Source organism: Topomyia yanbarensis, chromosome 3, assembly GCF_030247195.1.
Source record: "Topomyia yanbarensis strain Yona2022 chromosome 3, ASM3024719v1, whole genome shotgun sequence".
NCBI classification, from domain to species: domain Eukaryota; kingdom Metazoa; phylum Arthropoda; class Insecta; order Diptera; family Culicidae; genus Topomyia; species Topomyia yanbarensis.
The window spans coordinates 84,264,473-84,291,602 of record NC_080672.1 but is presented as its reverse complement, the minus strand read 5'-3'; the positions used below and the strand labels follow the sequence as shown (position 1 = coordinate 84,291,602).

General features: G+C 38.6%; 1 protein-coding gene across 5 annotated transcripts in view; it reads right to left on the bottom strand.

The window, feature by feature from the left end:
• The window catches only part of LOC131688844 (MOB kinase activator-like 2), a 498,911-nt gene that overhangs the window by 251,423 nt on the left and 220,358 nt on the right, over positions 1-27,130 (bottom strand). Inside the window, exon 2 of one of the 5 annotated variants that reach the window (XM_058973405.1) lies at positions 18,621-19,775. The exons of the other annotated variants lie outside the window; for them this stretch is intronic. Within the exon in view, the coding sequence (XP_058829388.1) occupies positions 18,621-18,922 (302 nt within the window). The 5' untranslated portion in view covers positions 18,923-19,775. The remainder of the gene's footprint in view (positions 1-18,620; positions 19,776-27,130) is intronic. 5 annotated transcript variants of the gene reach the window in all.

The following is a 27,130-nucleotide window of genomic DNA, read 5'->3' as shown; positions in this document are numbered from 1 at the left end:
TTTACACGGTACAGCTGTTGGGGGTATGTGTAGGCGTTTCCTATTTTGTTTTTCAATATATCGCATTATTCGTGAAAGGAAAAAACAACAATGCGAGGATAATGGCAGTAATTACTGGTGGTTCTCGGAAAGCACGCACCAAGGGTTGGGCCTCTGTACTTGTGCAGTACATACCGCGCGCGTTTAAACCGGTTCTTCCTTGATGGCATTACGCCAATCAACCAGAAATTGTCCCGGCTTACCAGTTGCGAGAAGGAAATTCTGGATCTAGGCTGACTGGTTTGGCAAAGACTCACGTTTTTACTGCACCCCGGCGGGAACTAGAAAGCTGGAACTCGCTTAAACGCTTGACAGTTGGAATATGAAGGAGGCCAAAGCAATTTAACGACAACCGGGTGACACTTACCTGTGGAAGAAAAAAGACAAAGAATTAGTAAGTTTTTTTTGTGTTTTACATATATAAAATGTGCGACATAAAGGTGGTTTGCTCCGGATCGCGTACGTAGAGTTATTTCAACCTAGTCAATTGAGATATATAGATACGTCTTTGTTTCATTCATGCTTTGATGAAGAAGAGTAAGGCTTAAAAAATCAGTCGTTCTGTAATACAATATCCGCCTCTTGTTCTATTCCAATTTCATTCACAACATGAAACAAAATCCTTTTGATTATCCGGTTACAGAACAAAATTCACGCTCCATGGACTAAAATATTTTCTTTAACTCTGCTTAGAAATCATATATGCATATTAGCCATTAATATCATATCTGTCACGGTCAACCACCAAGGGTCGGGTTTGCTGCAATCTGGGTTGCCATTAGAGAGATGCCATAAGTATATTAGTACTTACATCTTGAATATGTGATATGTAGACGAATAACGCCAACGGATGAATTTGGTTAGCCGCTCAAAATGACCGTCCAAATATACTTTGTGAGCAAAACTTATTTTCTTGTAGTTATGATTATGGATATCATGGATAGAAAAAGTTAGCTGAATACTACATTACCCAAGTTTTTCGACTTCTATTTGCGCTTGATTGGTGCCAACGGGAGTAGTGACGAACTTTTACCCGTGCAAGAGAGTGATCACGGAAAAGATGGGTCAAAACTTGGTAGAATGTTTTACGGTAGTTCGATAGGTTATTTTCGCTATAGTTGTGGACAAAAGTATCGTCTTTCCGACCGTATGTGCAGAAAGTGTATCATGAAAATGGCGTATTGCATAAAAAATTATCAGTGCCAATTGATTTTTTAGAAATCTTCTTATTAAATAAATAAATAATTTAGTTTTCTTTTTCTTTTAACTTACTCAAAAAAAATGTTCGAAGAGATTAGAAATTTTCAAAATAAATATTTTTTTAATAATTTCCAGCAGTTTTATTCATTCACTGTTTTCGAACCATGAGTTCATAAAAAATATGTCTTAGAACACGTACATTCTTCTCAGAGAGATAGTCTTACCGAACACTACTTTAACCGACTGCTATTTTGGCTGCAATAGTCAATTGACCGAAAGTGTCGTTTCACCGAATGTCATTTAATCAAATGCAACTTTTGCTGAATGAAACTTTGGTCGATTGTCATTTTAGTCCTTTGGCCGAAACGGTCATTTGACAGAATAAATCGACTAGCCGAATGTTATTTGGCCGCAAGAGTAACACTTGGAAGAATACCATACTTTCGAATAAAGAATCCATGAATAAGTATATCTATAAAAATAATCTAATTAGTATCAAATGTGATTTTCTTTTATTTTATTCATTTTTAAGTAGAATACTTCTAACGTCTAATACTGGGGTCCAGTTTCAAAAATTTCTGCTGAAATATTTTCCTAGTTTTAAAATGCGAATAACTTTCGTTGTACCGAACTAAATCGCAATATTCTTGCACTATCTGATCGGAAATTTGTGTACGTGTTTTGTTTTGAATGTCGCAAAATGTACGACCACCATAAAAAAACAAAAACGGATTTTCAGAAAATGTATCGAAAACGATGAGGAAAATACGAATTTTTGCAAGCCTATTTCAGGTAGAGCCGTCACATACGAGAAGGTTATTCATACAGGCCCCTCGTGTTCTGTTTTTCTCAGTCGATGCTCACTTGCTAAACGAGCAACATGGTGACTGTATTGTCTATACGGTACAATAAGCGGTAGACGCTATGGAACGTTGGCATATGCACACACTTCCACCTGAGTGCTTCAAACAAATACGGGTTTTATACAAATAGAAATGCCGCATGTCCGCTTCAATCATTCGTCGCTCAAGTATTAACCGAGCAACATCGTGTTTAAATCGTCTGGATGGTACAATCGTTCGTGAACAAGCAGGGTTTCGGTTTTGCACGGCGAGGGGTATTTCATATGGATCAGATTCCTTAGAGCGTATTTAGCAGCGTAGTGTTTAAGGAGGTTTATATAATGTTGCAAATAGTACCTAATGCTTGATAATTTATTCTAAAGAAGTAAAATGACTTAGACATGTGCGCTATTCTGCAAAATATTTATAAAGGTTTCATCTATAAAATGAAAATTTTCGAGTGTAAGGTGTCAAAAATGGCGGCTCCAGCAAAGTGTTTTGAATACCGACCCCAACTGCGGGCACGATACAGGTCGCAATTCGTCGTCAACAAGCAGCAAATCAAAACGATCTTGAAGATTACATTCCGTAGAGGCGACCCAACCTAAAAACATGAAAAAATCGATACAGAAACAAAATGGCGGCCACTTGAAAATAAAGTATCGTTTTTTTCGATTGATTTTTCCACTTTGGCCGGCTGTAAAAAATCGTTAATGATCAAAATATTGCGATTTAGTAGATCACAGCGCCCGAGAATGTTGTCTTCTTTTAGGCGGGTAAAAGCCTAAGTTGATTGGTGGAATGGTTCAAAAACGAGAATGCCCGTAGATTCGAAAATTTTTGTTCCGAGAAAGCCGTCTTTTTGGACGCCATTTTTGACACATTACACTCGAAAATTTTTATTTTGTAGATGAAACCTTAATAAACATTTTGCAGAATAGCGCACATGTCTAAGTAATTTTATTGCTTCAAAAAATATTAAACATTATGTACTTTTTGCCACAATTATATAAGAGGGTTCCGTTAAGCTTGAATGGAAGTTGAAAGCTGCCTAAGGCGGTATTAGAACATAAAACGTATTGCAGCTTTTGCAGCTCCCTTGTACGAGCTTTTCATTGCTTGGGAATCCACGTCAACCAACCAGTCGGCCACGCCAGCGCGCACAGGCTAGTGCCGGATTGTTAGTTTGGACAGAAAAACACAAAACAAAAAAGGCCTATAAGCCCTCTCGGTCTCCTCGATGCACCACTATCGAGTGTAATGCAATAACCATCTTAAAGAAATTATCTGTCAGAGGTTTTTGGGCACTGATGCATGAAATATGCTTGATGATGTTACTATACTTTATGATACGAAAACGAAATTACGATTCATCAATCTAAATGATAAATTTTCTATGCGCAGTGTTTATGGTGAAGTGTTCAGCAGCAAACTGGTATTTTTTCAAAATGTTTCGTTCGCGTTTTTGAGAAATTATGAAATTTTTATTTAACATACAGTGGATAGTTGAGTTCAAAAGTTCGTGCCAATTTGCGTACTGATTTTCCAACTTTGTTTATGATATTTCCCAAATATTTCTTTGTTCTGGCATTTAATTTTGGTACATCATATTATTTTCCGACTTTCTGTCATCACGACAATCCTCGAAAACATTGAAAAACTTGAAGCACATCTTTTACATTGAGTCGTCCAAACAGGTTGGTGACAGTTTTGTACTTGTTCGTGCAGTTCAGAGATGCCAGGTACTTTTTTCAAATGTCTGCAATAATAATTTTAAAAGTCTGGGAAAAACAAAAAATGTCAGGAAATCTAGTGTAACCAAAAGCCTTCATATTCAAAAATCTGTAAATATCTGCAACCAAACTAAAAAATCTGCAAATATCTGCAACCACACTAAAAAATCTGCATCATCGAAAAAATCTGCAGCTTAAATTAAAAGTCTGCGAATTTGCAGACTTGTCTGCAAATCTGGCATCTCTGGTGCAGTTGAATGAACGCCTGAATTTAGACTAAAACATTCCGAACAGATGTTCGTCTCCTAAACCAATCTAAACGACATCAGTTTTGCGTTGAGCAATATAAAAGATGTTGTTTCGTTCTCACGAAAAACTTTTGCGATGTCAAATACTATTCTATTAATTTAAATAGTGGGTATATTGGTTCCAATTGGACTAAAATCTGAAAATTTACTAAATAATGACACCAGACAGAGTTTCACAATCTTGCAGATAATTGAAGAAAAACAATTAAAAAAACTTTGTCGAAGACATCGGAGCTTTATCTCTTGTATTTTTCATTCAATAAGAAACTGACCAAAACGATTTGGGTTTTTCTTTAAAAATTGTTTTATTTCTATAACATGCAGTTTTTATTTTTCGTTAAGGGGGGCGTCTGGTGTAGAGGGTAAAAACGATTTTATTCGCTTAATAGCTAGTATGTATTGAACCTTTAGAATAGTCTCTCGTAATCTGGTGATCACGCTGAACTTCTTTTGTTTTAAACAGCCATACTTTCCTCGTGCGTATTTGCTGTAGTGTCATTTGACCGAAGGTGTCATTTGACCGAAGGTGTCATTTGACCGAAAGTGTCATTTGACCGAAGGTGTCATTTGACCGAAAGTGTCAATTGGCCAAAAGGTCATTAGGCCAAAAGTGACAATCGGCCGAAAGTGTCATTCGACCGAAAGTGTGATTTGGACAAATACTATTTTTCCAAGCATCATTTGGCCGAAAGTGTTAGTGGGTGGAAAGTGTCATTAGGTCAAAAGTTTCATTTGACCGAAAGTGTCATTTGGTCGAAAGTGTCATTTGGACTAAAGCCTAATTTGGCCGAATGTATCATTTGGCTTAAAGTGTTATTTGACCTAAAATGTTATTTGGCCCAAAGTGTCATTTGACTGAAATTGTCATTTGGCCGAAAGTGGTATTTGGTTGAAAGTGTCATTCGACCGAAAGTGTGATGTGGCCAAATGTCATTTTTCCAAGCATCATTTGGCCGAAAGTGTCATTTGGTCAAAAGTGTGATTTGGTCGAAAGTGTCATTTGGCTGAATGTGGCATTTCGACGAAAACCTAATTTGGCCGAATGTGTCATTTGGCTTAAAGTGTCATTTGACCGAAAATGTCATTTGGTCCAAAGTGTCATTTGGCCGAAAGTGTCATTCGGACGAAGTGTTATTTTGTCGAAAGTGTCATTTGGCCGACAGTGTTATTTGGCCGAAAGTGTCATTCGACCGAAAGTGTGATTTGGCCAAATGTAATTTTTCCAAGCATCATTTGGCCGAAAATGTCATTTGGTCGAAAGTTTCATTTGACCGAAAGTGTCATTTGGTCGAAAGTGTCATTTGGCCGAATGTGGCATTTGGACGAAAGCCTAATTTGGCTGAATGTGTCATTTGGCTTAAAGGTCATTTTACCGAAAATTTCATTTGGCCCAAAATGTCATTTGGCCGAAAGTGTCATTTGACAGAAAGTGTCATTTGGCCAAAAGGTCATTTGACCAAAAGTGCCAATCGGCCGAAAGTGTCATTCGACCGAAAGTGTGATTTGGCCATATGTAATTTTTCCAAGCATCATTTGGCCGAAAGTGTCATTTAGTCGAAAGTGTCATTTGGTCGAAAGTTTCATTTGACCGAAAGTGTCATTTGGTCGAAAGTGTCATTTGGCCGAATTTGGCATTTGGACGAAAGCCTAATTTGGCCGAATGTGTCATTTGGCTTAAAGTGTCATTTTACCGAAAATGTCATTTGGCCCAAAATGTCATTTGGCCAAAAGTGTCATTCGGACGAAGTGTTATTTTATCGAAAGTGTCATTTGGCCGACAGTGTTATTTGGCCGAAAGTGTCATTCGACCGAAAGTGTGATTTGGCCAAGGGTCATTTTTCCAAGCATCATTTGGCCGAAAGTGTGAGTGGGCGGAAAGTGTCATTTGGTCGAAAGTGTCATTTGATCGAAAGTTTCCTTTGACCGAAAGTGTCATTTGTTCGAAAATGTCATTTGGACGAAAGCCTAATTTGGCCGAATATATCATTTGGCTGAAAGTGTCATTTGGCTGAAAGTGTCATTTGACCGAAAATGTCATTGGGCCCAAAGTGTCATTTGGCTGAAAGTGTCATTTGGATGAAAGTGTTATTTGCTCGAAAGTGTCATTTGGCCGTAGGCGCCGAAAGTGTTAATCGGCGCAAAGTGTAATTTGACCAAAGGTGTAATTTGGCCAAAAATATCATTTGATCGAAAGTGTTATTTGGCCGCAAGTATGATTTAACCGAAAGTATCATTTGACCGAGTGTTATTTGACGGAAAGTATCATTTGACTGAAAGTGTCATTTGGCCAACAGTGTCAATTGACCGAAAGTGTCAATCGACTCAAAGTGTCAATCGGCCGAAAGTGTCATTTGGTCGAAAGTGTTATTTGATCGAAAGTGTCATTTGGTCGAAAGCGTCATTTTGCCAAAGGAGTTATTTTGCCGGAAGTTTTACTTGGCCGACAGTGTGAATCGGCCGAAAGTGTCCATCGGCTAAAAGTGTCAATCGGCCGAAAGTCTTTCGGTGGCAAGTGTCATTTTGCAAAAAGTGTCATTTGGCTGAAAGTGTTAATTGGCGGCAAGTGTCATTTTTCCAAAAGTGTCTTTGGGCCGAAAGTGTCATTTGAACGAAAGTGTCATATGGTCGAAAGTGTCATTTTGGCCAAAAGTGACATTTGGCCTAGTTCATTTGACCGAAAGTGTCATTTTGGCCGAAGGTGACATTTTGCCGAGTTCATTTGACCGAAAGTGTCAATCGGCCGAAAATGTCATTTGGCCACAGGTGTCATTTGGCCGAAGGTATAATTTGGTCGAAAGTGTCATTTGGTCGAAAGTGTCATTTGGTCGAAAGTGTCATTTGGTCGAAAGTGTCAAAAGGCCGAAGGTGTCAATCGACCGAAAGTGTCATTCGGTCAAAAGTGTCATTCGGTCGAAAACTTCATTTTGTCCGAACGCGTCACTTGGCCGAGGGTGTTATTTGGCCGAAAGTATCAATCGGCCGAAAGTGTCAATCAGCTAAAAGTGTCAATCGGCCCAAGGTGTCATTTGGCCGAGTGTCTTTTGGCCAAAAGTGTCATTTGGACGAAATTAATAGTTCGCGGAAAATGTCACTTGGCCGAAAGGGTCATTTGGTCGAAAATGTCATTTGTCCGAAAGTTTCATTTGACCGAAGTGTCATTTGGACGTGTGTCATTGGGTCGAAAGTGTCATTCAGCCGAAAGTGCCATTTGACCGAGTGTAATTTTTCCAAGTGTCACTTGGCCGAAAGTGTTAGTTGGAGGAAAATGTTATTTGGTCGAAAGCGTCATTCGACCGAAAGCGTCATTTGGCCGAAGGTGTCAGCTGGTCGCCAGTGTCATTTGGCCGAATGCTATTTGGTCGAATGCTATTGGGTTGAATGCCATTTAGTCGAACGCCATTTGGGCGAATGCTGTTTGGCCGAATGCCGTTTGGACGAATGCCATTTGGGTGAATGCTGTTTGCTCTAAAGTCCAAGAATTAATTGGCCGAATATAATACTTACAAAAATGCCGTAATAGACAAATGACATAGATTTGACCTAATTAGCAACGAATGTGATTTGTTTGACGAAAATTGAATACTATTAATATTATTCTTGTTTTGAAATATTTGTTGTTTTGATCGAAATATTCTGTGGATATTTTCCTTATTTTTAACATGAAGTGTTAATTTTATACCTCTTTGTCTACAGGAAAATTGACCGATATTTTTCATATCCTGAAGAGAGCTTAAGAAGGACTGAAGTTTTCAGAACGAGAGAGAAGTATTAATAGACGACATGTTTATAACAATGATGTTTTAAAGAAATGTTTATCCAGTGCTATATATGGTAATTTATTAAGATATTTCTCATTTTTCATCGATAAACATTTTTTGTTGACAAGATCTTCAATTTTATCTTTTAGTCACGAAAATTGACAAAAGTTTAAAATTAATTTGGGTCTGTTGGATTTCTCGACTTTCTGAAGTTTCAACTGTTCCATTTCGTGTTTGTTTCCGTAATGCTCCAATATACAATTAATTTTTAGTCGTTGACGTAATTATTCGTAACTTTATAGAGGTTTTAACAATAGCGACCTATATGCGGGGTTAGGAATCGAACTCATGTGAGGGTGTTTCCAGCTACAAGTATGTTACTTAATTCGCTTAAGTGGGCAAACATGTGGGCAGGGTTGCCACATTTACAGATTTCTTTGTAATGCGACAAATTTATACAACAATTTATGGTCACAGATTCTTTTTCACAGACGATAAATTTTTGGCAATTTTCGTGAAGAATTTTATAGATTTTCCTCTGTTCTGTGCCTCACAAATGATAAAAAGATTTTTTTTGCTGAACACACAGATTCAAAGCTGGGCTCTGCTAGTTATCGACTCTTTGACACTGGGTGTGGGGTGGGCACCTAACTTATCGGCATAATCCCAGATCTTAGGGTTGATGACTTTTTAAGATCAGCAAGATTTGATCGAATCGAATGACCAGTTAGTTCAAATAAGCATTCATTTGAGGAGATAGGGTTTGTACGAGGGATTCGTCGGTTTTCAAGAGTAGAGACAATATGAACTGGAATAAGGATTTACAAATTCTGTTATAAGTTCTAGGAGATATGCAGTTCTAGTCGAATAAGGCATTTGTGAGTAGGGGCCGATACTGTAAAGATCTTTTATTGTTAATTTGGTCGATTGATCAATTTCATATCTATTTAGGAGACGAAAAAGAAAACAGGAACAAGACAGAAACGAATACAAATTAAATTGAATTAGTACAGATAACGATGAATCAAACGCACCGGTCGGTATGATAATATTTCAATAGACAAACTAGAAGACTCATTGAGACAACCATGCGCATAATTTTGTCCAGATTGCGTTTAATCAGAATAACGATGTTAAATGCTATACAAAATCGACCTTTCGAATTGAAGGTCGTTGAAATATTACTTTCCCCCCATTAATAGGACTCATCTTCAGTTGATTCAGTTTGCAGCACCAACCGCTCCTCCTTACTTCCATTTTGAGATTTTTCTATGTTTTCCCGGACACGAGCTACGGTTGTTTCCTTTCAGAGTGGAAGGACAACCAACCACTTGATTGATTTTATCACGAGCCATCATTTCTATGGCGTGGAAAGAGAACGAGCAGCCTCATTCCATCAGCGTGATGTAATCAGTGTATCGATTTTCGTCTGATGTATTGGCTGTTCTTTGGTTAATACTAGTCTCGTTTTCTCCAAGCTTCACTAGATTAATGACCACAATAATGTGATAATTCTTTTCGTGCTTCATTGGAAAGCATTTCTCTTTGTTTGGGAGTGATTACATCAATATATTCGAACGTCCTGAGATCATAACAATAAACGGAAAATATGAAACATATTGTAACATAGGGTCCTGATCTGGCAGTTCAGAGAGTATAAGGCACTGGTCGCTTGCTGCATATTTGAACCCTGCCAGAATAGATTTAATTAGTGTCAGTAGGTTCATAACAGTAGCCTAACCGTTGTCCTGTGCACTAAGAATCGAAGGTTGCGAAGCCTGTCGACACAGAAGGTCAGGCATTGCGGTATCTACAACATTAATCAGAATTATTCATACGCTGTGCTACTACAGCTACGAACACTGTTAGTCAGTCTCATAATTACAAAATATTTACATGCCACTTTCAGAGGCAAGCATGGTGTGAGAGAGTTCTGCTTCCGCTAAATCTACTGCATCCGTCTGGAAGGTGAAATTTTAAATTAATTTTATGAATCACCTGACTTCATATCCAATTCCATCCTCTTTCCTGGCAATCTACCGTTTTTTTTATTACAAAGCAGTCTAAAAGTCAATAAACGTTCTTATTAGCTTCATCGTGTTTTGCTTTACACTGTTTCCACCCGGTTTTCTTATTTTCCCATCGGAACCGTCGCTCGCTTTCTGCTGCGTCAGCAAGAATGTACCGAAGCCCGATACTGACATAGCAGAATTACGGTGCATGATGCTGATGATGATGGAAGAAAGCAGTCCGCAGCGTCAGCGGATATACGCACCCAGAGTGGGGGCCCTATACGGTATAGTAGTAGGTAAATTATTTCAATAATCTACTCTGATAATTATAACAATTTTTCGCCAATTCTTGCCTCACGGTTCACACTGATCTTGAATTTTTGTTCAGTTTTCACATGAACTCGCAGCCACGGATGGTACGAAGAAGGCTAACCTTACCGAGAACGATCGAAATATTCAATAAATTACGGAACCGTGCATCCATGTCAGTTGAACGTTTCGTATGAAATGTTCAGAGCCTGGAAAGAACCATTGATTGCGATATAGGTCTCATTTCTTCTTCATCTCTTCTGTTCTCTGTGTACCGCACCGTTCGTAGCTATGTGAAACTCCGAACCCCGACAATCAACAAATCCAATCGCACTCGGTTTCAGTTGGATCCCATCCAAGCCAAAACACGGACCAACAACACACAACGTATAGAGTGTGCAAGTGGAACTGAGTGAAGGCAATCGAAAATGTAATCATAATTACGTCGAGATTCGGATCCGATGGCCAACAGGATCAAACTGATATTTGATTGGTACCGGTGCTACTGCTGGTAGAGAGCGAAATTGCCATTGAATTGGAAGTGTAGGTCAAGTTGGTGAAAATGGTGAATGGTAACCCCCCGCGCGCAGAAACAGGCCAGCACCGTTCGAGTAAGGGCAATGAGAAAGTGACACAGTAGCACCGGTCAAGTGAGCCGAGTTTTGTCAGCACTTTTGATTTGGGTGAGCGCAGCTACCTCGTCAAAGCAGTGAATAGGTACACGCGTCGAGAGGGAGAGTGTTGAAACTTGCTAAAACTTTTTTACTACGTGTGATTATTGGCTGTGTAAAGCTCAGCGGAAAAAATAACCATGGACGGTGACATCAATTAGGAACGAAAAGAGGGGAAGATGTTTTCTGACTGTTCTAACAATCTATTTGGACACGAAAAAATCCAGTTTTTGAAATTAATGGTTTGCAAATATAGATAATTCCAGTCGGTATCCTACTGTCGAAAGTAGAAGTCACGATACTCAAGTTACTAGGCCTCAGCCAGTGTGAAGCGAACGACGATAATAGTTATCTCACTCTTGCGTGCAATGCATTATCTGAAAAACCGAAGAAACTTTATGTCTCTTATAATTACACCGAGGATTCGAAATGCGGAACAATTACTGGCGATGAAATTAAGCTTCGATTTACGAAAAAGACCTATGTACAATTTCATCATGTTTATAATACAGTACTGATAACGTTCAATAAATTGTCCCAAGCAAAACGATGCATTCTGCTTAACAAGCAGTGTGACAACGATTGAAATCAAGATGCCCGTGTATAGAAACGATGGTAAAATAGAGCAGTGCCATACTTGCGAGATAGCCATACGAAAAAGCGGAATATTCAACCAAAGTAGCTACGAAACAAGCCTTCGACGTACTGGAAGTTTGTGAACCACAAAAAAGGCTCTGGTGATATTCCCGTAAAAGTTTATCTCGGAGTTGGTAGCGCGCGAAAAAACCCACGGCATCGCGATAGCATTATATCGGTTTTATATTTGCTCTATAATGGCACTAAATGCATATTTAGAGCATACATGTTTTAAATATCGTTGAAGCATGTACGCCTTATCAGAGCCGTAGCATGCGGTTGGCCAGGTTAGCCCCCGTCAAGGGCGCCAACCTTAGGGGGCGCTAAAATCTTGATCTGCTTTATAAAATAAGTGAGGTTAAGTCATATAATAAGTCAGAATAGGAGTATCATTACCGGGTACACATAAAATTATTGTTTGAAACTGATAAAGAAAGCTAAAACAGACAGCAAAAAGGCGCATAACTGAGACTCTACCAAAGGCACTACGGTACGGTCCTGTTAGTCCAGAATAAACAACGAACATGACAGACTTCAAATTTCAACAAAATAATTGCAAACTTTTTCCGCTCGTTTTCTCATTTTCATAGGAACAAAGGGAACGGAAATGTGGTCAGGGGCAGTAACGTAGGCCGCATTTATAAAGCTGTAGCAATGATCGTGGAGTAAGCTAGATCAATTATCATCGAGAAGATAAATCCATGCCGTGTCATGAAAATTGCCAGGAGGAGTTCCGCAATGTCACAAAGTTGGCGGTTCCCAACTTAGGGCCAACCAATCCTGCACTAAGTTAGATCTCTGGTTGAAATGTCACATGAGATTTTTGGTGTTCCTAGATGCGTTGGAAACACTTTATTTCTTCTGAATTGTCTAAGACCAGGTGTTGTTTGCTTCGGATTTGTAGCAGAGCTTTTTCTTACCGGTATATTTAGCGACCCTTCAAGAGAGAGAGAGAGAGAGAGAGAGAGAGAGAGAGAGAACAAAGTTATTCTTGCAAAAACTCACTTGCTTGTAATTAGTGGAATACTCCATGCATGACGCGCGGTACAACCGCGACTGACCATGCTGACGATCCTTGTTGAAGAAGACGCGAAGCAATCTCGCAAAAGGTCACCCGACACTAGTTTGAAAAGACACCCCATTTGGTCCCGTTCAGTGCGATTATCACTCAAAATCTTCGCTGATTGGAGCAAGAGATCATTGAAACAGACAATCCCGTTCTTCAGCAGATCCACGCATGCCAAGTTCGAATTGATAACTACACCATCGATCTCAACTTTGTGAGCGGGCATGTAAACGCGTTAGTTCTTCACGAAAGTCTTGCCGCCAGTAACGTAATTTGTTTGCTTTACAGAAAATATCACAATTCTGAACTTATCGCGTACTTTCGAGAATGAAGCCGAGTGTTTTATCCAGGTTGGACCCATTGGCAGGACCAGTCCCGGATTCCTTGCCTCCATTATTCATAGATTGCTGTCACTTTCGATTTCAACCCCTCAATCGTTGAATGCGTCCAAAATGCATGGAAAGAACGGACTAAATAGAAATCTCTCAATGGAATTGTTTGGCAAAAGTTCTTGAAAATTCAGTTTACAAAGAGATGTATACTGCAGCTACATCATTGACATCAGCATGAATTAGCGAAGAAAAATTTAATTCGTTATTTATATATTAAGGCTTTCACCGCGATAGTCATTCGCCTTTTTGATGGTGAGTAATGTTCAGGTTCTCTGTTGCTGGCTGATTATTCCGACTGCCTTCTCTCTTGCTTGTGTTTGTGCCCATGTCGTCGTCGCTAGAGCTTTGATTTTTGCTGTTACAAGCATGGTGATTTTTGTGTTTTAGCACAGTGACTCTGGTAAAACGGATGTCCCACATCAAATTACATCACGGAAAAAAACGTTGTAGAGCATAATCCATTGGGTATTTTCACTTGAAAATTTCTGTAGAAGTAGTTTAGAGTGTATTGTTTACAACGATAAAATGTCAGTTGTTCAAAAATTGGAAAAAATGGCGTCAACGGTGAGTCGTGTGATTAAACGTTACTACAAATCTTTGAGCATCGAACGGAAGGAGGAATGCGGTTAGAATGGATGTTGTCGTGTGGTGAAAGCGTTCAAGCGGAACCCAATGCTTCGGTCAGCGATGTGGCCAAAAAGGCAAGTTTTCTTGTTCAGAGAGCAAAGCACCGGGAGGGTCTGCATACGTCCGAATCGTGACAAACGATTCGGAAAATACGATAGGAAGTCACGGTCCCGGAAACTATGCACCCAGATGCTGACGAAGCCTCATTGTCCCTCATCATGGTTGATGAGACTTACGTCAAGGCAAACTTCCGGCAGCTTCCGGGGCTACTGTTCTTCACCACCCAGCCCAAGTTTGATGTTCCAGGGGAAGTAAGAAAACCGAAACTTTCATAGTTTGCCAATGAATACATGGTTTGGCAAGCGATCTGCTCATGTGGCAAACGGAGTGCGCCGTTCGTGACTATCGGGACTGTAAACGGGGTGATCTACCTCAAGGAATGTCTACGGAAGCGTCAGCTTACTCTGCTGAAGGAACACGAGGGCCTTACGATCTTCTGGCCGGATCTAGCTTCGTACCACTATTCAAATGTAAAATACTGGACAATTATGAGGCAGGCACCACGTAAGCATCCCAAGGAGGTCAAATCTGATAGAGGCGTGAAAAAATGGGTTTCCATACAGAAGAAGTTGCAGCCAGATGTTGTACAAAACCTAATGAGTAGAGTTAAGCGTAAGGTTATGGTATTGAAGTTGAATGGAATAATTAAGCCAAAAGCTTACTAACAGGTTATATTTTATTGTCTGAAAGTTTGAAAATGATTACTCAACTAGGTAATTTTCTACAGCGTTTTTTCGGTGATGCAATTTGATGTGGGACACCCTTTATCCTGGGCACACTGCTTGTGATACTTTTCTTTCATAGTGGTGAGCAATAGCCAGGTTCACCCTCTGTCGCTTGCTAATCATTCTGTTTGCCTACTCCGTCGCTTGTTTTTGTGTCCATGTAGTCGTCGCTAGAGCTTTGATGTTCGCTCCCTAGTAACAATTGAGGTTTTACGATACTCTTGAAGACCTTCTTAAAACTTAGAATGCACTTGTAGTGTGCTATAAAACTTGAATTGTTACTTGGGCTGTTACGTGCATTTTGTGTTTTCGAGTGAGTCAGTTAAAGCCTACGTCGTTTGTATTTCTTCCTAAGGTATGTTAACTATTGGCTTGGAGACATCGTGGAATATTGCTTGTCCCAGTTTGATTGCATTGCATTATAAATTTTACAATGGGTTTTTAATGCAACATTCGTATGTAATGTATACCACATTACTCCACGCGATGAATCGAAGTGAATTCATGACTAAATATCACGATTGCATTAAGAGAAATTACGCATGCACCACGTACTGTCCCAAGTATACAAATATACTGACATCGGCAGGCTAGGCAGATAAAACATGACCAACTACAGTGGGCTGGGCATGTAGCGCGAATGCCGTAAAAGAAACCAGATAAAGTTATAGTCAGCTAAACACCTGGAAGAGGTTGACGACTTCGGGACAGACTTCAGACTCGCCGGCTGTGTACGATCGAGGAAGATGCACGTGCTGTGGGCTTTCAAGAAGACTGGAAACTGGTGGCCCAAGTTCGAGTAACCTGGAAATCTAAAATACATTCGATCATTATTCGGAGTACCAGGATACCACGATGATGATGATGATGATGATTTCTGTTACATTACCGATTTGGGGAAATTTAAAGAGAATTTTAAAAATAATAAGTTTTTTATACCATTCGACTCACTTCCTCGAGATTGGAAAATGGCTGTGTGTGTGTATGTCTCAAATAATTTCACTATTTTTTCTCAGAGCTTGTTTGAGCAAATTCAATGTGTATCATGGACATAGGCTCCTATTGAATTTTATTGTAATCGGAGATCTGGTTCCGGACTAACGGGTTTAAAAGTGCGATCATACATCAAATTCCCATACAAACCGGGTCAGCTAAATGACATATATTCTTTACATTGCTGAAATTTGTGACGTTTTTTCTTTGACGACTTTTGCCACCTACGATGGAACCAAAAGCATCGAGGAAGTGACAAAATCCCTGAATGAAATTCACACCTTTTTCTTCGGGATGACTTTCATGAAGTTAGTTTTAAATGAAAGGAAGTGGAGACCCGATGTTATTAGCCCCCGATTTTATTTACCCAGATTTTATCAGCGTTTTGACCCTATTTTATCAGCTTCGTATGAAAATTGATAGTTGGTAATTTGATGGGCTCTAGCAGACGAACCGAGTTGAATTCGAGTAAATCCTTTCTTGGGCCTAGATTTCTTATCTTAGAGATCCTAAAAATGCAAAAATAAAAATATTAATTTATTATTTTAAATTTTGCGCTGCCAGGCCACTTTAAGGGGACCTTAAAGTAAATAATCAGAAAAGGTTGCGAGGCTATATCTAAGGACCAAAGAAGAATATTTTAAGAGCTTCGGTTTATTAAAAAGACAGTAAAATATATGTCCCAATTTTATCAATGTCCCTGTTTTATCAGCTTAAAATTCGCCAAGGGGCTGATAAAAACTGTAGTATCCTGACCAACTGCTTTCGAATGTCATTTACATCGGAGTTCTGGTTCCGGAGTTATGAGTTAAAGAGTGCGGTTACACATGAAATTTTCGGAAGTTTATATACTACTCGACTCAGTTCGTCGGGAGCGGAAAAGTATGTATGTGTGTGTGTGCGTGTATGTGTGTATGTATGCGTATATGTATACAAAAATCATCTCACTGAAGCGATTTTCATAAACTAAGACTCAAATGAAAGGTACAACCTTCCCATCAGCTGATATTTCATTTTTTGTTGATCGGATTTTCTGTTCCGGAGTTACGGGTTCAAATGTGTGGCCAGACAGCAATTTTCTATATAAACTGGTACCACAACGATATCAAAATGATGCACAAAACTGATTAAAATGGGTGCAAAGTTTCTTGGATTTGCTAGACTAGATCAATAATGACTGAGCAAAATCGCTTTGACCACATTGGCCACCTGCGACGGTTGTTGATTCCACATAAGCAGGACCTGAAGAAAGTTCAAAGGGGGAAGCAAAAAAAATTAAAATCAAATTTGTAATATTGATGCCAAATGTATGATGTAAAATGCATGAATCGTCGAGATATTATATAATCTCAAAACAATGGTCGAAAATTGACTTTTTGAGCTTAGTTAATTTTGCACCTACACCGTATTTCCACAATTATTTTGAGCATAACCAGCCATGTAATCGGAGCAATGAGAAAGGCACAATTGCACCACAAGGTGGATTAAAACAGTTTTTTGGGGTTTCGGCTATGCATACAATGGTATTTTTGCAACTCAAGCGAAAACGGTAAGGCGTACAGCAATGATGTCTTCTGGAATGTTTCGTAACGATCGTAGAGCGTCGTTGTGGTGATGTATCCCCCTTGAAGTGAGAAATTTGCTACATTTTTTTAAGTCTTCAAAAATGTTAAAGAACTTGTCTTTGCGAACTTTTTTCCTGAAGACCAAAGATCTCGAATTTCGTACCAAATCGTACACATGTTGGAAGCACCCTCTCAGATTTTAATGAAACTTTCTGTACATAAGAACTTTATCACAAAAAGCCACTTTGCATACTTTGTTTTTTCCAAAAAATGAACTAGACTGTCGTTTGAAAAGTGTCAAATTTGTTTTACTAATTTTTTTCAAATGGCTATAGTCTAAAAATGACAAATCCTGCAGAAAAAGACAGTAATTTTCACAAAATTAGTTAAATTATAGAATAAAAATATTGAAAAAATTCTTCGACTCCTACACTGAAAAAATCGATTTTAAAAATTTAAAGACGATTTGCAAAAAAAAACATCTTTGAATTGGATGACGTTTTGTTCCATGATAGGTAATTATGTTACCTATTTACCATCAAAAATTCAAGTTGGGCACTTTCAAGGAATAAAAATTAATTTGAAAAAAAACTTTTCCTTGTCCAAACTGATTTTTTTCTCAGTGCATTTTTATTCAGGGTCCATAGCCCAGAGACCAGAACCCAGAATCCCGAGGAGAGAACGCATACTCCAGATTCCATAGCCCAGAGTCCAAAACCTAGAGTCCAGAAACCAGAGTCTAGAGATCTTATCCCAAAATACTGAGCCCATAGTCCTCAGCGCATAATCCAGAGCCCAGAGCACAAAGTCCAGAGCCCCCAACCCAAAATAGTGGGACCAGAGTTTAGAGCCCAGATTCCATAGCCCAGCGACCAGAACCCAGAGTCCCGAGGAGAGATCCCAATGTCCGGAGTCCAGAATCCAGAGTCCCGAGTGCAGAGCGCATAGTCCAGAGTTGAAAGTCTAGTGTCCAAAGTTAAGAGTCCAAAGTCCAGAAACAAGACCCAGAGCCAATAACTCAGAGACAGAGTCCATTGCACAGAATCTCGAGACGAGAGCTGAGAATCCAAAGTTAAGAATGCAGAGTCCCGAGCTCAGAGTCCAGACTTGAGAGTCTAGAGTTCGGAGCGATTGCTTTTGAAATTAATTGCTTTTCAGTAGCGCAGTTTTCTTCAGATTGGACAGCTGGTAGATGCTAGAAGCAAGGATTCTTTTTTTCTGCCACCTCTCGAGAACAATTCAGCGCAATTGCACCGTGGCCTAATGCAACAGTATTGTATGTTTGCTCCTCTTCTTTGAATACCACGACTGTTATGTACACTTGCTCTTATTGCCAGTTGGTAACTTTTCCGCCCATCAACAAATCAGAAATTATGCCGTTCGGAACGATTCAAGCGCCTTGCAGATCCTAAAGTTATATGTACTAAATCGGTGTTCGTTCTTTCATAGATAAAAATTAAACAGCAACACAAACATGCCTAAAAGAGGAGGGGATGTGAAATTTATACCCATCAAAGAGTAAAACTGTTCTATAATGATAATTTTCAGTTCAAAGTACCATTAATCTAGAAAATGTTACATGATCCGAATTTAATAAGTAATTAATTTTGTTTATTTCTGAATTGAATTATAATATTTATTTATTTATAACATCCCCTTCTGCGCTCCACCAAAAAATACTTACGCTACTAATCCGCCAAGAAACGCCACTGGTCCTCCTCCGATCAGCCGGATCTTTCGGTGGCAGGAATCGAATAGCGAGGTTCGGGCATGCGGCGGCGAAGAGGCATGACTGTGTAGACTCATAACACCCCCGCCCGCCCCGGTCGGTCCATGGCCGACCAAATGGGCCGGTGAACGTAGCATCGATTTGATCTTTTGCTCCGTTTGTCGTTCGGTTTCCACTGTCGGGTGGATCCCAAACCACGAAATACCACGAATTGTACGCTTCACAAGACTCACTGCTGCAATCCTCCACACTTTCATCCAAAATAAAAAACCTTAGCAAATCACCGCACAGTACTAGATCGCGATCAGTCAGCTAGCCACTTTTCACTTTCTTCTTCTCGTGGCACTCATTGGCAAAAAATGGATCTGAATTTAAAACCTATTAATTAAGTGAAACAAAAACCTCAAAGTGCACAGCCCCACTCTGCTGGCGGTGGTGGCGGCGGCGGCAGCCGACTATTAGAGCGGGAAAAAAGAAGCAATCGTTTAGCATAAAATTGCGCACACTTTTCCTTTATTTTCTTTTGCCTTCTTTTGGTTTTGCACACAATGCACCGATCCCAGCTTTGCTCATCAAAATGAATAACTATTTTTCCCCTGATCCTTTTACATCACCGGCGGGTGGCCAAATAAAAAAACTAAAACAACAGCTCGGATCAGATAAAACGGAAACGAACACTGCACCGCCGACTAAATTATCTCATCATTATTCACTTTCAACGAACGATCGATTTTCCGTTTTCCATCCCGGGGCACTACCTCTACTGCTGCTGCTATTGCTCGGTCGAGGTGGCCGTGGCTCCAACTCCCGAATGCATTCTCTCCTTTTCAGGATTGCGTTGTGAGGAGATGCTGTTGTTGTGAAACCCTTTACTTTGTGTTGTTGCGTTCAACAAACCAACTGACAACGAATCGAAAGGGAATCGACGGCCCGCTGATGCTGGTGCTTTGGCGGTAGCGATGGCGATTCTTCTCTGCACAATCCCAGCCGCCGTCTGTCGTGCTTTTTCGCTGCCGTCTGCTCTGGTTCGGGGCGAAATAAACATAAACAGTAGAAGACCTCGACGAAAACTTCTCACGGACAACACGGAGGATGTAGAAATAATGGAATCTAGAGAAAAAAAATACAAATTATCCCCACCGGTTGGTTATTTTTACAACGCATACAATGATGTCCAGAAACGGTGGACGGATGGGCGATTAATAAACGATTTGCCGTTACGATTTGTTTGCTAAATAAGTTGCTGTTGATGCTGCTGCTGCTGTTTGCCAGCCACTGTCGCCGGTTGGCGCATTGAAGATTATGTTCATGGTTTATGCTGTTGGCCGATGTGACCCCGATACTTGTGCGGTGAAGGCAACAAGCAAATTGGATCGGTAGGATGCTGATGTCATCGAGGTATTGAATTGCGAAAATGATTTGTTTGACGAAGGGGATTGAAGTGACTGCTGTTGATATTAACTGAGAAGTTGGCATTTATTTGAACTTAAAACAGATCAGCGACGTGCTGTTTTATTGCTTGTCAGCAGGGGTGTACCCTGACTGGGTAATTGTTTGCTTTCAGGAAACAGAAAAAAAAACAATATTTATTTGTTAAAAATGAAAATTTAACATGCGGAGGATACACGCATGGTAATGTCACAGTTTTTCGCTCTCTTTTATCAAAATATGCAATCCGATTGCGTTTTGGGTAAAAATTCGAGTTCCCTGTTCATCCTTACCACAATTTGCCCTTCCAAAAGAGCTTCAGCTTGAGACTCCCCTGTTATGACTACGCACACACTTGTTTATATATACGAATATGTTTTCAACCACCTTTTTCACTGTGATGGATCGACCCCGCTGCTGAACAAAGTTCGCTGACAGCGCGCTCTTGTGGAAGCGTCCTTCTTCGTGTCTGCATGCATGCAAACGCCTTGGGAAACAGTAACGCCGCCGACGGACGCCAAGAGATAAACAACGGCTCCAAATACTTGAACTAAAGTAGCTAAGACTTCATTGGTAGCGACAACGACGACGGTGCGGCTTGGTATTCTATATGAGTTACGCGAACTCACTACTAGCCGGTAGTATTTTTGCAACATGGGGGAGAAATAACCCATATATAATTAGAGAGACTTAGCATATGTAAGTACTATGTATTGTCTAAAGCCAAACCGCGCGTCCTTTCGCAACAAAACAACAGACGCCAACTTTAGCCTTCACCCCGTGCGCAACAGCGATTGTTTGTTATTATTTAAAATGACTTTATTTTTTCCATTTTTCCCCCTCTACCACGAACCACCAGAGTCCATTTTTTCTTGCCTGCAGCAATGCAGCACTAGTCTATACATCTGTTGTGATACCGTTAGATCACACTCTATGGGTGCAATTCATCCACGTTGCAGCAACACGCTGCCGATTGGACCACAGCCAAATGCCTCTACAAATATGTACGTACGTACGTACGTACATATATATGTACAGAAGCATAGCTAAGCTCTACCATTGCATTTGGCTGGGAAAGAAAATTTATGGCTCTCGCGATGGAACCGTTCTAATCATTACGTAATCTGATTGAGGTCAGTGGTCGAAATAAACTCTGCTCCCGTCTAACACGGTGCGGATGTTGGGGAAGAAATAAAAACTATTTCATATCCCAAACTGAATAAGTAAATACTAAGACGTGAATCCATAGAACCATGACGAGCGAGCTGGATACTAGTACTTTTTGTGCTTGAAGAAGCGAGTCGGGTAGAGCCTAGTTTAGCATATACTTTTGTTACTACAAAGCAAGGAAATCTGTACTATATTTGAATCAAAATAATAATTTTTTCTCCATTAAGAAGAAAATTGTTTGAAACCATCTTTGCACGTGATGGTGTTTGGTTCATGGTTAAGAACCTCTCGAGAGATGATTGACTGTCATATTTTGAGAAAAAAATCGTTCTACACATACCTTCAAATCTCAACCGTTACTAAGTTATTGAATTTTTTGTGTTAAAAACTTAGTTGCCTTAAAATAGCTCTAACTCAAATAATATACTTTGTATTTCAAATCTTTTGGGTCCATTGGATAGGAGAGAAAATTTTCCATTGAAAAATGTCCTCAAATGTTTCAGCTAATGAGGTTAAGTAACCTTTTAACAGTAATTTATTTGAAATTTAACAATTTTGATCGATTTTTCGTTCATTTCGCGAAAATCCTAATAGTTAACATCACCATTTTAATAATTCAAATTTTTAGTCTTGAAGAGTTGTATAATTTGTTCTTTGACATGATACACTTATCTTGTCTTGTTTTCATGTGTTTGGGTTATTGAACTTGGATATTTTTATTTCATATTCACTAATACTAGCTCTTATTGAAAAACTATGGCACTTATTGTACCTTTTCTTACTTTTATTCGAAAGCCAGGAAAATTTTGCAGAGAAAAATGTATTAATACCTTTCAGTTAAGTGAATTTAGTATTTTTTTAGAAGATAATTAGTTTAAAGTTAATGTTATTATTAGCATTTTCGTTATTTTCTTAAGGTCGTAAATAATAAACTTCACATTATTAGCATGGAACTAATGCATTTCAGCAAGTTCTGCAATTCTCCCTTTGACTCCATTCAATTATCTCTTTTAGTTTCGAAGCAAAACCATTTTGCTTTTCTCGTTTCATATGCAAAAACAACGATTTCGTAACCACTACATTTGTGATGAGGTCATGCTGTGTTAACTATTAAATTGCAGCGAAATGAAAAGCGATAGGGATAAAGTGTCAAATAACAAGTTGTAGAGAATATTAAGGAGCACCAATAGTGACGATAAATTTAGTTGATTAATAATTAGAATAATTACAAAACTCTCCAAAAAACGCAAATTTTGAGTTATTTTACTAGTAAAAAATCATTTAGTACACTTAACTAAAAGTTATCTGTATATAGGGTGATGAGCCTATTTGCACCATGTTTCTATTATTACCCTACCCATTTGAAGCCGTTGGTTAGAGCAGTGTCTGCCATCTTTGTTCAACGCATTGAGTCAAATGGTAGCGCAACAATAGGGGCACTCGATTCGAGTTTTCATTGTGCTCAAACACGAGAATTTTACTGTTTTCAACGCATTTGTGTTATTATATTGGTTCTTAACAACGAAGCAAAGCGGTTCATGTCAATTTTTACGCATTCCATTGATTGTAAGGGAAGAAATTACCGAATTAGTGAGGCACCTTGCTTAGTATGGTGAAAATAGGCTCATCACCCTACATCGAAAGGAAATTTTCTCAGCTTTCCAATGAAGCCCTGGTAATGGCGATATAAAGCATACTTTTTAGATTAGAGTCTTTTAAGGACTTGCAAGTCAATTACAGGAAAAGTTTAAAAGTGAAATTACAAGAAAACGAGAAGAGATAGGAATATCATGTTGAAGAACAAATTATAAATCATCCTCAAACTCATCTTTTGGAAAATCGATATTGCTATAATCATAATTCTTTGAAAAAAATTAACAAAAACCTCATCAAAAACACCAACTTTGAACTACTTTACAAATAAAAGGTAATTAAAACTAATTAACTGAAAGATATGAGAACACCATTCAATAGAATTTTTTTTCACCTTTCTAATGGAACTAAAAGATTTAAAATACGAGGTATACTTTTCGAGTTAGAGGTAAATAAGTTTTTTACACAAAAAGTTCAATACCTCTGTAACGGTTGAGATTTGATGGTATGTGTAGAACGATTTTTTCTCCAAATAAAACAGTCAATCAGCCCTCGAGAGATTCTTAATCATAAACCAAACACCCTGTATAACTATATTAGTTACGGAATTTGCGTTTCGACTTCGTCTCATCAGAATCCGACACTAACTTAGTGACAGGACATTAGCTCTCATCAGATTAAAATAAGCTTCTTTTCTTGCCAAATATTACGCTTGGCTGGGGGTTTGCTCAGGAACACAAATTATGTCTCCGTTTTTTGGAGCTAGCGTCAAGCCGGCGCTAGCTTAGTCCTGTCACTAAGTTAGTGTCGGATTCTGATGAGACGAAGTCGAAACGCAAATTCCATAACTAATAAAAGAAATCTGATTATGACAGAGATGATACAGTTTTGAGATTGGAACCCGCTAGAACTCATAGTCAAAAATTGTTTTAAAAATTTGGCGCCAAAACGAGAATAGTTTTGAGTAGAGAAGTAGCAAAAGTAAATAACAGAGTGGTCCGACAATGACATTATAATTACTTGTTCTGTCCAGCCTTACACTGAGGCTCAGAAAGACCCGACTAAAATAGGATTCTGCTCAAATAAAACTAAGGATAGCATGAATAAATTTATTTATGCAAACCACATTCATTCGGAAAAGTGATCCATCATAACGTAACAATGGCTTTGTCATGATTTTTATTCATGTTATCGTGATATTTTATTCATGAGCTTACTAACAGATTTTTCAGGAAAAATAATGAGATTTGTGCTGATGGTTTCATAATCTTAGTTGCGTTCTCGTAATTTACATTTACGTTATCTCGATTTTTTATCATTGAGTTTATCGAATTTCGACACGTGGAGTAATGTGACTCATGCTCATGATACCAAAAGTGTTATTATGATATTCATAATTTCTCTTCGCCTTATTGCGATGGGCTACTTGGCTTCCCAAGCAACATTTAAAGTTTTATAGCACGCTATAAGTGCAATCTAAGTTTTAAGAGGCTCTTCAAGAGTGTCTTAAAACCGCAATTGTCAGTGACTAGTGCAATTTTGCGTGTATATTGTATCGCAACTTCTATTAATGTTGCCATAATCATTTAGAGCCACTGAAAAGTACACCCGGTTTTTCCGCTTGGCATCTGGCAGTGCCATCTAAATATGACTGGCTGATTCATCGCTTTGGTTAATCGATGATAGAGGAGATATTCACCGAATTACTGCCAATTAATTGGTAAAGAGCCGGATGTTGATTGGATCGTTTCATGTTATTTTCCACGCACACAAACAATTTATAAAAATGTTTTGCTTCAACTAAATGTAAGCCAGAATAAAAATTGTTCGTTTTTCATTCCGGAAGTGTGAATATAATACATGAATGCGATAACAGGCATTCTTGAAATGGGTCACCGGATGAACAATAGAGCTATCATCTTCCATCTCTTGGGCTAAAAATATTGACATCTTTAGATAGAAACAAATATGTATATTAATAAATATGCATAAGCAAGTTTCATCCACAGAAGCACTGCCGGACAGTGGAAGGTGGATTGTATATACACACACTATCGAATATTTTACTCGGCCTAACGTGATATTATGAACTTGTTCATAAAGGTGTAACAATATCTTGTTTCGTGGACTATTTCACGTATTGCGACACATTTTTTCGCGCTCAGATCAGCTTACGGTTTCTTTCTGAACATCACACTGTATTGTTTTTAAAGATCTTATACAATGTTCGAGATGCTCATATTTATCTTATTTCTACTTCTCGTACCTATGATTGGTCGCAAGGAAATGGACACAGCTATACTATGCTTCATGAAAAGCTCGTGGATCGAAAATGATTCCATCAATAAAACTCCAAATTTTGTGAAATACTTCACGTTAATGTTTCAAGACTATGTGTAGAATGGCATGGAATTAAAAATTATTAAGGATATCTTCAAAATATAAGACCGTGGATAATGTACTATGACTCAAGAACCAGTTCACGAATCCATGAATACTAGTTTATGATTTTGTGAACTATTGTTACACTAGGAATTATAAACCACTTCACATATTCACGAATGCCGTATTATAAATTTGTGAACTATTCCACGAACAGGAATGGTGAACCGTGACTATAATTCTAGAAATAATTAACTAAATTAATTTAATAAATCTTTGAATAATAATTGATGATTCTGTGAACTATTTTACGATCCAAAATGGAGGGTCATGACTACTATACTAGATAGAAATCATGAATATATGAATCCTATTTTATGATTTTGTGAACTATTTCACGAGTGCGATGCATACCACCAGTATATCAGTTGGCTTCCGCTGCCGTCTTCACTTGAGTCATTCCGAGCTCTTTATCAATTGAATAACAGCATCTGGTCATTTGACTATTTTACCTGTTTAGTTTCGATTGAAAACGAACCTTACATTAGTGCTGTTTCAGCTTATGGAAGTGTACCATTCCGATAAACCACATTCAAATGAAAACAACTCCGACCAAAAAAATAAATACACGCAGGAATTTTTAATGCTATTTAGCAAGTGGTTTAATTTTTTTAATGTGTTGATAATAAAATATCATCAAAATAGTTATATGGATAGCGGTAGTCAGTAGGTGATGAAAATTGATGATTGACGCCATTTTTAAAAACCAAGCTGGCGATTTCTAGCTACCACAAAACAATGAAAACTATCATCAACATGGGCATCATCTGAAAGGTGATAGGTGATGGAAATTGATGATTGGCGCCATTTTGAAAATTTGAAAGGTGATATTCGCTAAGTGATAAAAATTGATGATTGTCGTCATACTGAAAATCAATATGCTGGCTTCGGGTTACAACAAATTAACAAAACAGTAGAAACCACCATCAATAACGATGTCATATGAAAGTTCAATAGGTAATGAAAATTGATGATTGGCACCATTTTGAAAACCAATATGGTTGCTTCAGGTTATCCCAAAACAGTAAAAACCATCATCAATGTGGGTGTCATTTGAAAGCTGGTACTCAGTAGGTGATGGAAATTGGGGATTAGCGCCATTTTGAAAACCAAGATGGTAGCTTCCTGTTACCACAAAAATGTTAAAATCAACAATATGGGTGCCATATGAAAGGTGGTCAGTATATGGTACAGATTGTTGATTGGAGCCATTTTGAAAACCACGATGGCGACTTCCAGATACCAGAAGACAATAATAACTACCATCAACATGGGTGTCATGTGAAAGATGGTAGTCAGTAGGTGATGGAAACTAATGATTGACGCCATTTGAAAATCCAGAAGGCGGCTTCCGGTTACTACAAAACGGTAGAAAAATCATAAATATGGGTGTCATTTGAAAGGTGCTAGTCAGTGGGTGGTGGAAATTGGTGATTGGCGTCATTTTGATAATCCAGATGGTGGCTTCTGATTATAACAAAGCAGTAGAAAACATCATCAATATGGGTGTCATATGAAAGATCAGTAGGTGATGAAAATTGATGATTGGCACCATTTTTAAAAACCAAGATGGTTGCTTCAGGTTATCACAAAAATGTTCAAAATCATCAATATGCCATATGAAAGGTGGTCAGTATGTGGTAGAAATTTGGAGCCATTTTGAAAACCGAGATGGCGACCTTCAGATAAACAATAATAACTATCATCAATATGGGTGTTACGTGAAAGATGGTACCCAGTAGGTGATGGAAACTAATGATTGACGCCATTTGAAAATCAAGAAGAAGGATTCCGGTTACCACAAAACGGTAGAAAAACCATAAATATTAATG